Source organism: Sylvia atricapilla, chromosome 1 (assembly GCF_009819655.1).
Source record: "Sylvia atricapilla isolate bSylAtr1 chromosome 1, bSylAtr1.pri, whole genome shotgun sequence".
In the NCBI taxonomy this organism is placed as follows: domain Eukaryota; kingdom Metazoa; phylum Chordata; class Aves; order Passeriformes; family Sylviidae; genus Sylvia; species Sylvia atricapilla.
The window spans coordinates 54755639-54768452 of record NC_089140.1 but is presented as its reverse complement, the minus strand read 5'-3'; the positions used below and the strand labels follow the sequence as shown (position 1 = coordinate 54768452).

General features: G+C 37.4%; 1 protein-coding gene across 4 annotated transcripts in view; it reads right to left on the bottom strand.

The window, feature by feature from the left end:
- Nucleotides 1-12814, bottom strand: part of VPS41 (VPS41 subunit of HOPS complex) — a 109583-nt gene that overhangs the window by 95998 nt on the left and 771 nt on the right. For 3 of the 4 annotated variants that reach the window (XM_066322994.1, XM_066323002.1, XM_066323019.1), the window contains exon 2: nucleotides 9057-9095. In XM_066322994.1, coding sequence (XP_066179091.1) covers nucleotides 9057-9095 — 39 coding nt within the window. Of the gene's footprint in view, nucleotides 1-2190; nucleotides 2211-9056; nucleotides 9096-12814 lie in introns of those variants that run through there. The other variant, XM_066323010.1, reaches the window with a different exon arrangement.

Here is a 12814-nt window from a genome sequence, read left to right as displayed (position 1 = left end):
TATTATCTATTTGATATAAGAAGGAATATTTCTGGACATTTGTCCATTTCCTCCTACCCTAAGTGTGACAGCTTCAGCAGGTCTGTAGCTGCACAGATAAAATTAGCCACAACAGACACTAACTTGACCAGCCTAGCTCATTAGAGATTAGTGGTAAACAAATCCCTGAGTATGATAATGATAGGGTGGATTCAAATTCAAACAGGGGACCCCAGCTAATCGCATTGAATCATGAATGCACCCATATCATCAGCCAGTGAACTAGGCGCTGCTATGACCTCAGCCAATCATGTATGTAAGCATGGGAAATTTGAAGACCCTACAAAAGGGGACTCCCAGCAATAAACTTTGGCTGTTGTTGCATGAACTTGACATGTTCTTGTTGCATTCCTGTCTCCAAAATCAGCAACACCTAAGAGCAAATATGTTCAACTTCAAGTAATCTGACCCACTATCAATTGCATTACGTGTGCACACCAGCAGTCTTATTCTTCCTAAGCATCACTGGTAAAATTTTATTTGAAGATCATGACCAATTCTGGTCAGAATGGGGGTAGGAGAAAGGTTTGTCTTTGTAAAGTTTTAGAAGTCAAAAGATGCAAATTACTGAGATGGGCAATGAGGACATAACAGTAGCACTGTAAACGAGGCAGCTATTTACTCAAAGTTCTTACATTGCAATGACAGGCTTCTTTGGTGTTTGCCTCTGATGCTACCACTTTTGAAAGAAACTGCAGACAAGATAACTTATTGCCTGCCATTCTGACACGGAAGTCAGGAAAAAGCCCTAGCCCAAGTCCTGCTTCTTCTCACACCAACTGGAACTCATGTTAAAATTTAGAAATAATTTAAATATTCACTATGTCTGAAAAATAGCTGGAAATCCACAAGAAATACTTCAATTTTTTTCATTGTTGCAAAACCTCTAGATGGTTACTCTCTACCATCAGAAAACACACAAAGTATAATTTAGAATCTAATTAGGTCCTTAAAAAGATACCTCCTTTTGCTGGCTTTGCAATAATTGATTTTTGGTGAAGATGGAAAATGTCAGCTATGGAAGTGATTCACAGTGTGAAGCTGCTAGAGGTTTCCTCTGTGCCCGGCAAAACCCATCTCTGGGTAGCTTGGAAAACTGGCACACTGCTAAGCCAATTAGAAAAGCCTGAAATGCGTCTATGATAATATATTTAATAATGAAAAAACTGCAGGAAGCTCTCTTGCTCCCTGCTCTCTACAGAGGAGCAGGGGGCCAGGCTGGGGCCCCTTTCCCCGAGGGGACCGCTGGACCCCAGTGTGGCTGCAGCTCTCTCAGCATGGCTTGTAATGGAGTTTATTTACTTAGCTGCTTTTAACCAGCTATGCTGCAGATATAAAGACAAAAGTGGTGGCACCAGTGTTTCTTTTTTGATGTCCTGCATGAAGAAAAGGTGTGAAGTGGAGCCAGCAGCCAGCATGGCTTGCGCAGTGCCAGTGGAGACCACGTAACCAACTGAGAGAGAGGCATGGTGAACAATTCCCTGATTGCAGATCCCGGATAAGATTAACTTTTCAGCACTACAGAGCTCTATGAAAACTATTTCAATTGATAGAACTTGAGAACAAACGAACCTATGGATACTAATTCTCTCCTGAGTCAGAGAAAAGGAAAAAGTGAAGACACGTGAGGAGAACAATATGGCACCACTAATGTTCAGTGCAAAACAGGGAGGGGGAGGAGGAAGTGCTTTGAGAGTCAGAGCTGAGATTCTTCTGCAGGCTGTGGTGAGGACTAAAATACAACAGTTTCTCTGTAATTCACGAGGATCCCTGTAATTCATAAAGTGCGTGGGGGGAAAGGTATCCTAAAAGTTTATTTTAGTTCTTATTATCCTCTTTTAATTCTGTTAATAAATTTCTTTTCCTTTATACACTTTAAAGTTTTGAGCCTGTTTTGCCCTTGAAGTATATTCTCCTAATCCTTATCTCACCCCATGAGTTTTCCCCTCCTCTGCTTAACTATAGCTGACAAAAATGAATAAATGATTTTGTAGGTGTACTGGCATTTGGCCAGCATCAACCCATCATGCATGTCAAACTCATTTACTAAAGCTCCTCAAGTAGATGTCCCCATATTTGTCTTTTAAAAACACTTTTGTGTTCTAAAGTGATGCAAACACAACTTCCCTGATGGCCATTTCTAGGTCTTACCTGGCCTTCCTTCAAAAGAAAAAAAAAACAGAAGCAAGCAGAAGAAAGCAGTCCATCCACACAGTATTTTGGATGGTATATGCATTTCAGCTGAAGAATCAACTGCCACAGAGCAAACAAGGAGAATTACTGTAACAGGATGTGTAACTATTACGAAATGCAGCTTCATCATTACCATTTCTCTATCCCTAGGATATGATTTCTAGACTTCTGCTCCTACCTCAGTGATAAAGGGACTACCTATGCTATTTTCAGAATTAGTATCCTAACTCAATTTCTCTCAATGCAATCAAATCTCTAAGGGAATGCCAAGAAAAAACTCAGACTAAGGCCTTTAACCAGGCTGCTTGATAGTACCAAAACCAGAATACAATTTTACTGCAAGTTGTTGTTTTATTTACTGTGTTGAAATTAAACCCTGAGCACTTTACCAGATGCTCTGGAAGTTCACTGAGAGAACGTAAACCTCTTTTCTTCAATTAGTTTCCTATCGAAAAGTTGTTCCTACAAGAAAATTTTAACAAAGCAGAAAAAAACCCCTGTTTTAAGATGAGAATAGGAGAGAGCATTTCATCTTTAAGTCACTAGTTCAAAACCAGGCAGAGCAATAGTGAATAAAAGCTAGAAACTCACTAAAGTTTCCAACTTGCACAAGAATTAATTTCAGTTCTTCAGCTGTTGGTACATAAGAAAACAAAAGGCACAAAGACTGAAATTTCTAAACTATGACAGCATGTTTGTGACTTACACTGCTAAAAATATTTTCTCCTAATTCTATGGTAAAAAATACAGTAACGTTAGTTCAATAAAAAACATAAATAACCTCTGACCTCATTCCTTTACAACTGTTCATAAGGCACATCACCAACACTTTTCCAGTACCTAACTGTAAAATTGGTAAATATAGATTAGGATGGTAAAATTTCACACAGTAGCTTTCTGTTCTTCCCATGCATTTCCACAGGGATTTATTTAATACCCTGGGAAAATGCAGATATACACCAAGAGCAGGGAATTAAGATGATATGGCTGCCTGTGAATATGTCTCAAAACAGGCTGTATTTACAGTATGAAATGACACACAGATGAAAGACAAAACAAGAGAGCATTTTATTTCTTTGCAAAACCGTTGTGACATACAGAATATTAGACCATATTTGCACACCACCAGTCGAAGATTTACTCCTACAGATTTGAAGGAGCTGGGCAACAGCCAGGTTTTACAGTGTAACAAAGAGGACATACTGCACATGACCAATCCTGATAAATGGCATGTTTAAAAAAAAAAGTAGCAAAAAGTCCATATAATAGAATTTAGTTTCATTTCAACTACCTCAATTTATTTTACTGATAATTTTGTGCATAACAAAGAACACCTGAAACTTCCAAATCCACTTCAGTGTTCAAAAACATAGGATAAGTCCATCCACACCAAGTGCACCATACAGAAGCAGCACAGGCTAGGCTGTTTTATCTTCCATGTCCAAATCCAATTCCAGCACAGAAAAATCCAAACTCAGTTCAAATCTCAAGGAAGCTACACATTTCTACTTATTGTCTTTTGCTGAGTAAGGAACTTGGGCAAACATTTGTTTCCCCTGTGAACACTATTCAAGCAACCCAGTTGCCACCTTGTGATCTACTGCATATGAAAAGCTGACAGTGCAATTTTGGGAATATAAGTTTTTGAAACTCACCTGCCCACCACTGGGGAAGACCTGAATTTCACCATTACTTTCTTTTTGCAGCCAAGAGTGTTATTCCACACGGAGAAATATATTTCGTGTTTTGGAAAATCCAAATCTGCATACTCTGCTAACACAGTAGCTTTGCAACTGCATTTAATTTATGTAGGAAGCACAGCAACGTTTTTACTTTATATTCCACAACACACAGATAGACCAGGCACATCTGGTGAATAATAATAGCTCATTAAATTAAGTATTTAATTTTCACTCAAAACCAGAACATCTGGAAAGAATATTGCAATAATCCATTTTTTCCTGCAAGTCAATCCTCTAATAAGTATTACAATGTTAGTAACTAGTCACTGCAAACTTGTTTTTCAAATTAATGTATGAAAAGATTCCATTTAAACACCAATAAATAATTTACTATGCTCATGCTACTGACTCAAATTGATAAATTATTTGTATCATACATTTCCTCATCAATAAAGAGAATTTCATACTCAGAATTTATATAACTTTTCCTTCCATTCTCCTCAAAAGGCCAATTTCAATTAAAGCCATGCAGAGGGAAGCAATCTCTCCTCAGACTTCCTAGACATGTGAAACAGAATATACTTCTTGTGCATTTTTCTTCCATTTTACATTTTTAAAAATAATCTAGTTCAGAATTCTTCAATAGTAAGGGAAAGTGGCAAGATTAAAAGAAGTACTTTGGAAAAGGTCAGACAGGAGACAAAAAAAGGCAACTCGGACTAAGGTACAATAGCCACATCTACTTTTCAACCATCCATTTTTCTTGCAACGGTGATGCCCCTTCAAATGCTACTATCCACAGAACAGCTTACCTCTTCCAGCCCAGTGCTCCACACCACACATTAAGATAACATTTTGATGGAAACACAGCATGACACAGTATGCCTTTTTCACCAGGCACTTTATTTACTTAAAATTATTTAATTGCTTTGACCTAATCCAGACCCAACCTACAAGACTAAAACTTGGAGTGCACTGAAAAGAGAAAGAAAATATCAAAATATTTTTAGTTGCCTCTTTTTAAGGCTTACATTTTTTCCTAAAAAATGTGTTCCTGCTCTGATCAGTTTTCAAAACCCTAAAGAACAAAACCACTATTAATTTCAGTGATAAAAGTGTATTAGAGAGGGATATTTTTAAACCACCAGAAACAGTTTGAGCACTGAGTTGATCAGGAATTTCTACAATACCTTTCTCTCTACAAACTCTCACAGAATTTATTATATAGTGTTTAAATAACTAAACAAGAAACTAAATGAACAAATATGTCCCTTTCACAGGGTAACAGTAATCAAAACAGTAAAAAAAAGTTAAGAGGACATATAAAAACAGATGTGCTAGAATGAAAAGATATGAAATACTGATGACTAACATATTCACGTTTCTAACAAAAAAGCAGGATTACAGATATCAATGCGCCATTTTTAAAAAGTTACTATTCTAATACCTCTTTGCAGAATATGAACATCTGCACCCACATGCTTTTTTTTTGTGATCTAACAAGTAAACAACTGTGAACCAAAAAATTTCTGCTGTAGTGGAGCATCAAAAAAAAAAAAAAACCCAAAATAAACAGTCACATGCTTTACAAAATCAATGATCTTTTCTTGGGACATAGCATCCATTTTCAATTCCAGGTACATTTGTTCTTGAAAGGGTGCTTCCTGTAAAAACGTCACATGCTGGATCAGCACAATCTACTCTTAACCCCTGTAGTAAATTAGAATCAAGGAGAAAATTTAAAGTCTTTTATTCTTTGCTAATTAGCTGGCAAAACATATCTGTCTGACAGAAAACAGCTCAACTGAGAAAAGTAAGATTTTACACTAACAGACACATTGTGAGGAAGAAGAATAATTTAAAAATAAATTCAGATTCAGGGTGTACATAATTTATGGAGATTTTTTTCCTCCATAGTTTCCAAATAGCCAAAACTCAGATAACACTGCTATCTACTTTTTAGATCTCAACAAACGTGACAGCCCAAACATTTAGCTTCAGGTGCTATAAAATAAAATTAAATAAGCCAATGAAACCACATTTTAGTAGGACTTTTCAGCCAAACAAACCCGCTCAGATACAGCCTCAAATCTGGCTGCAAATTTGACAATTAGACAAGGCTGGGATAAGTAATGCAAATATACTTCAGAAAAAAAAAATAATTAAACCCTCTCCAAAACAAAAACCCACTACAAAACACCAAAACCAAATGTTAAAGCCAAACTTACAAAAAGATAATACTTGTGCTCCAACACTGAAGTAAAATTAGTCCACAAAACAAAGAGGTTTTCCCCTAAGAATTAGAGGACAATATAGATATACAGCTTTCTCATCATACCATGGCATAATATATAGCAGTCTGACTATGGGAAAAGAAAAAGCTTACAGTACCCCAAATCATATATAAGAACATGACAGAAAAGTGTCAGCTGTACTGTAGTTAGCAGGAAAGATCAATTACATTTCTGCAAGTGCTAAAAGTTCTACAAATTTTACAAGTAACTACAGCTATCTCTATATTTAAAGAAGGTCCGCTTACATCTGAACCATCTCAGCTAATTGATGTCTTTGCATTTTACACATTCTGACTTAAATAGCTGGGAAGTATTTTTACACGAGGGCAGCCTTAGGAACTCAATTTCCTGTGAAGTCATCACTGGAACCAAACTTACACTCATGAGCTTTTAGATGATGCACATTCAAGACAGTCAATTTTTGCAGACTCCCACATTTGAAGGCTACTATTAAGTTCTACCACCAAGTCTGTGCAAATAAGCATCCTGGCAATTGTTAAAGAGCCTGTCATTCAAAACAAACCAAGTAGGTAGCAAAATAGCACTAGAATCTTATTTACTTGAAGATGCTAAAGGAATGATAGTAAGAGTGTTGCTGCATGAAACAGAATTAATGTATATTTGATTCTTTGCTAAGATAATGGCACAGAAGTATAAAAACATAAGTAAAAATAATTCCATAGTTTGTTTACACATCCAGTTCAGACAGGTGCATAATTTACTCAAAATCAGAAATTTTAATATTGCATTCCTCCCTAACAGAAAACACATCTATAATCTAAGTTGGATATGTGTCATGTGCCCTCTAGAATCATTAGCAACAATTTTCAATTTTATAGGAAGAATTTAAATTTAATTAATTGCAAGAGTAATTGTATATGTAAAAAAATTCAGTACTATGGTAAGATGTCTGTGAAGTCCATGCCATAAATCTGTATTTTTAATGGCTAAAACTAAACACAGGCTGCAAGAATTAGAATCTCTCTAGAACTATCACCATAAAATATAACCCTAATTATTCAAACTATAGGCCATTCAAAAGCAATAATTACAATTTTATGATCATAAGAGCTAAGAATGAAGCCATCAGTTTGATTTTAGCTCTGACCAGCCTTCAAATATTAGCAACCACTGAGAACATTTACATTTTGTGCTTTTACATTTTGGTTTTATCTGAACAATCATTAGAAATAATCTCATCAATTTCATTCCACTAACTATTTACTGATGATCAAGATACTAAAGACTGGACTTAATACTAAAAGACAACCAGTGAAAAGCATTGTCACAGACATCAGAATGACAATTGTCCTATAGATCCAATATCTACATTCTCAATACATAAATCTCCTTTTCACTTCCTTTCTGCATGTGAAATTAACATTAAAAATACACATCAACTTTAACACAGGTCTAGCTGAAATTTTAGGACTCAATTTTGTGAAAGATGCATGATGCCAGCTTTTCCTTAAGGTAAAAAAACAGTAAACCCTCACCAACCTGGCAACCCATTTATGATTAATTCTGCTGTAAATACTGATTTGCTACAGCTGAAATCTTGAAAGGCCATTAAAAGTGCCATTTTTCATTGCAACAGGCTTCTAGGAAAAAAAAAAAAAATAATCACCTCAGTAGGTAAGTATACCTGTGTTCACTATCCTGTGAATGTCAAGCCCTGAGAGATTACTATTCTATCAAGTACTGAGTTGTTGCCCAACGATTGTTTTTCTCCACATCACAAAGCACTATTCAGAACGAAAGCATTTCACGCTGGGTAAAAAAAAGTCTGGCCTGGGCAGCTGTTCCACAGAGCAATGTTAAAGGACCAAAAAACTCCTGCCCCTCGCTAGTATTGTTGTTCAGTACCACTGAAGACAACCACTTAATGGCAGAAAAAAATAAAATCTCACAAGAAACAAAGCCACCTTCCACTGCAAAACGTTGTTGTTGTTTTTTTTTTTTTTTTTTCAGAATCCACCATGGCAGTCTCTTCACTATCCACTGTCATAGAAATCAGGATTTCTGTCTGCTTAGTGCTTAAACCAGATCTCAAGCGTGGAGATTTGTCCCTTAGTAAAAAACAAAATCTTCCTTATAGCAAGTCCATTAAAGTTTTGTAAGTCTTGGAGCCACTCTGACTTAGACATATAATGAGTGAAAACACTCAAAGTAATAGTCTTCTCTGTGTCATCTCTTCTTGCTGGTGGGCCACAACTTAAGCTGCTCAGCCACCTTTTTTTCTTCCTTCCTGTAGCCACTCCAGACCACCCTGATGGCAATTAACTCTCACATCTTTTATGGTTCCTTCACTGATGGCAGGTTTGGAGTTAGTACATTACTGTTCAGAGACAAACTCCTGCACTATGTAGCTTCCTTCCTCTCCTGACCCCCGGCCCCCTTTTCCCATCACCTACAGCAGTGTAGGCAGACCTCTCCTGAAAATGAGGCAACTTTTGACAAAATATCATCTCAAGAATAGAGAATCTACAAGACACGATTAAGTCTAGACTGTGAAGCTATTAAAATAATGAGTAATTACCTGAATGTTGTATTACTGCATATATAATTGCACTTGAAATTTTTCATTTTATTAAAACACAAGCACATGCACTTGAATTTATCTCTCGACATAATTAATTTTATTATTGTGGGGGGGGTTAATATAAAGAAGCTTCTAATAGCAATTCACAGCTTCTTTTTAATAATTTAAACCCAGATTAACAATCCTTGCTACATAACTCTAGCCAAACATCTAAAAACAACCAGTGAAATAGTATTTTTCACTCCATATTGACAAAAAAATAGCTCTGACACAGATTCAAGTGTGAAACATTTTGAGAAGGGTTACCTCAGATTCATCTGTTGATTCCTCATTAGACCTGGTTTCCTGAAAATGACACAAAAAACAAAAGGGGTATAAGTATATACATAATTGAGCAGTATTTCCCTTTAAGAAGTACTTTTTAGCCCCTGTTAAGAAATAAAAGACAAAGCAGAAGCAACTCGAAGTTCAGTTTCCATCCATGTCATTCATACTTAGTTTGTGCCTGCACTTGTATTCGAGTGCCACAGTGACACTCAAGGAGCAGCAGGGAGACTGTTGTCAGTTACCCTAAAAGAGAGAGTGATTGGATCGTCTGAGAATCTGTCCCTGTGATATCTTCCCCTCTTCCAGAAGCAGTAGCAAATTTTGCAAAGAAACTGCCCATATCTTAACTTCCACGGCAGAACAGCATTCTCAAGTTATGCACAAGCCAGCTTTGCTATTCAACTATTCAGACATTAATAGGCTTAAATAATTTCAAATAATTTCCACAAAAATCCAGCATTCAGTGACTTTCTCCTTCACATCTAATGTTAATGCAAGACATGGCTTTCTCCTGCCTTTGAAACAACTATACCTTTAAAACATCTCTCTCTGGCAAGACGATTCTTTCTACCCTACAAAAAAATTTTGTAAGTCAACTCCTGCTCATCTCTTGTCTATCCACTGAGAAAATCTGCTGATGCAATGCCTCCTCAAAGAAGTCAGCAAAATGAAGATTTACTTAACGCATTTATCTTTATCAACAGCAATAAAGAATTACAACTAAAAGACCGGCAGAGAATGTAAGCATTTTAACAATAAAATATGATACAACCAAAGAATGAGCACGAGAGAAGGCTGCATTTCAAATCTTACAAAGGGACTCTTTGAAGAGTAAGATTAATAAGTATAGAATTCCACCAGACAAGACAAGACAAAACAAATTTACACCTTATGAACAGCTTAGAGAAAAATGAAAAAGGAAGAAAATTTAATGCACTGACAACCAGTTTAATTTTTTGTTTCCCATATTTATCTATTTTCTGTGTTTATATAATGCACCAATTGTGACCTGTACACCAAAAGCAAAGGCTTCCTTTTCATTAGTGGAGGCTCACACTGATGCCCATAAGGACCATCACAGCAGATGGGAGAGAAGCAAACCAGCAATTCTACCTGCCACTGGAAACTTTGTGCAAGGTGTTTACCACTCTTACTGACATCACTTTCCTCCATTTCTCTCAGTACAGATAGGTTTACCTCTAAAATACACATCCCAATAGAAGGGTTATCAGTGTAGTCTATTCTTGTGACATGAGTTCGGAAATTGCAAGTAAGATGTACAGAGGAATCAAAGGAGTAAAATCCTGGCATCCTCTGAAATTTAGGTTCAACTTTGCAAGCACAACTGTTTGTCTGTTAGTCTTCAAGTCTCCAATCATAAGCTGCTGTAACTTTTTAGGTAATTACAATTTTCTTACATACAATCTTTGTGCATCTTAAACTCTATTTAACAATAAGCAAGAGAGAACAGGAATAAAACATTGTGGTGCAATATTGCCAGCTGATTGGATGAGCTAGAACAACCCAAAGTCCATTGCAAAATACCATCAGACTCCTAATAAAAAAAGTTATTTTCTCTCCTGAATACCAAGAGCTGCCTACTCAACTCCTTAATAAATCAAAATTAATAGCACTACTGTTATGATATTTTGATATAATTTGAAATGAATAGAATTTGAAAGATTCCCAGTTGTGCACTGTTTGTCTGTTTGTTGTATGTTAGAAAGGTTATGTTGTTATTTCAAACTATTTGTGCCCGTTATGCACCGTTTGTTGTATGTTAGAAGAGTGATGTTGTTAGTTCAAACTGTCTGTGCCAGGATTTGTACCCTCAAACCTTATTCCAAGTTGTACACTCCGCAGATTCCTTTTACCTTCTGTTGGGCTAGGCCTCCACTGCTCCCCGCCTGCTCATCAAACCGCTGACACTGCCTAATAGGGAAATCCAAGGACTCCCATGATGCGCAGCTCCAAGCCGAAGTGCAACTGCTGTCAAAACGCTCCTAAAACCACGGCCCAACACAAAATCCAGACCGAAGAAGGACACTAGACACTACGGCATAAACAGGACATCCTGCTACCTGTGGACAGACTCTGCCTTCTCACCATGACCACGAAAACACTGCGCAAAGGTAACACCCCTAGACCACCCGAGCCAGGTGAGTCCCTGGGGACTCTCATGAGGCAGGAATCCCCACTCTGCAACATGAGCGGCAGACTCATCTGGCACCTTCTCCTCAGCGGCAACCCCTTGAGTTCCCCTTGAAAGAGCTGAATTCAATAAAGACCTTTTCAAGGTGCAGGTCTCCTGGCCCATTTTTAACATACTTCACATAGTGTGTAAAAGAAAAAGCCCTCCCAAAAAAAGGAATTACAGCATGGGACATTTTTGCTGGTATACATGAGACTTTCTAGGGCAGCTACACCACCTATGCCACCTGCCTCTCATAGTTCCAATTGTTTTGGCTGTCTAGGAACAGAAACTTAGTTTCAGGATGAGCTCACTATCTAACACCATGCTCTCAGACCAACACATGTGCAGGAGACAGCAGCTTACTGAGACAGCAGCTGGTTCTCACATCCACTTGAGCCACTTACCTGAGCTGCAAGTTATGTGTAAAGGCATCCCTACAAAATACTGACACACAAAATTAAGGCATGCCAGAAGTTGATTCCAATAATCAATCCAGGTGAACTAAGAAAATATGAATCTATTTTTATTTAGGACATCTAACCTGGTATCCCTATTGTATTCACAAGGCACCGCAACCCCAGATACTAAATTTCACAAATGGCATACAAATGCAGGTAAATGCTTCATGGCCTTTATGTTTTACTGCAGAAAATAACATTAAAAAAAAATCACAGGGAGCCTCGGCTTAGGAAAGCAATGCAGAAATTGTATTTGCTCCCTGACAAGGACTTAGCTGAAGGTGGTCAGAATTAATCCTTACCTACAAACTCACTTTGGTTGTCACTTACTATGAAAACCTTTTTCCCTGGGTTTTCCTATTTGCTTAGGCAAACTGGAACAGTAAACTGTAGTTATGACTGCCCTGGGGTTTTGTTAGGTTCCTTTGCCTTCCCTCTAAATGCATGAACTAAGAGGATTATCCTCCACTTCCACTTTTTAGTAGCCTTGTAACTGTGGAAAGGAAATCCCTAGAAAGGGATTTGTAGACAACCAGAATCCAAAATCATGTAGGAATAGCAGTCACTAACAATCTCAGATTCTAGGGGAAAATCAGCAGTACACTTCAGCCCACTGACAAAGACTTGCGTAAGTAGCCTAAAGAAGGCAGTAAGGGAACACAGATGAGGAAACCATAGAAATGTGAAGTAATCTCTCACCATTATGATCTCTCACTTAACAGATCCAACCTCACTTCTCAAAAAATTCTTAAGCGGGCTTTCCAGTATGATGGGTAAAACCTTTGCCTGGTTTTACAAATATCAAACGAAATCCACTACATGTTTAGACCCATAACGTAAACCCGATGGAAGGTGACATAACAAAACTTTAGTTTTACAGAAACACATGCACAGCACACACATCCTTTCAGTAGCGGCGTGCATGCTACCAACAGGACATAAACTGAAATGAATACGGTAATTCTCCTATCATGGTCCAAAGAGAACAGAACACAGGCTAGTTTAATCTCTCGTATTGTCAGAGAAGACTTGTCTGAGTTTGTTTCATCCTTCCTAAGGCTGCCACAGTTAAAAACTCACCAGTC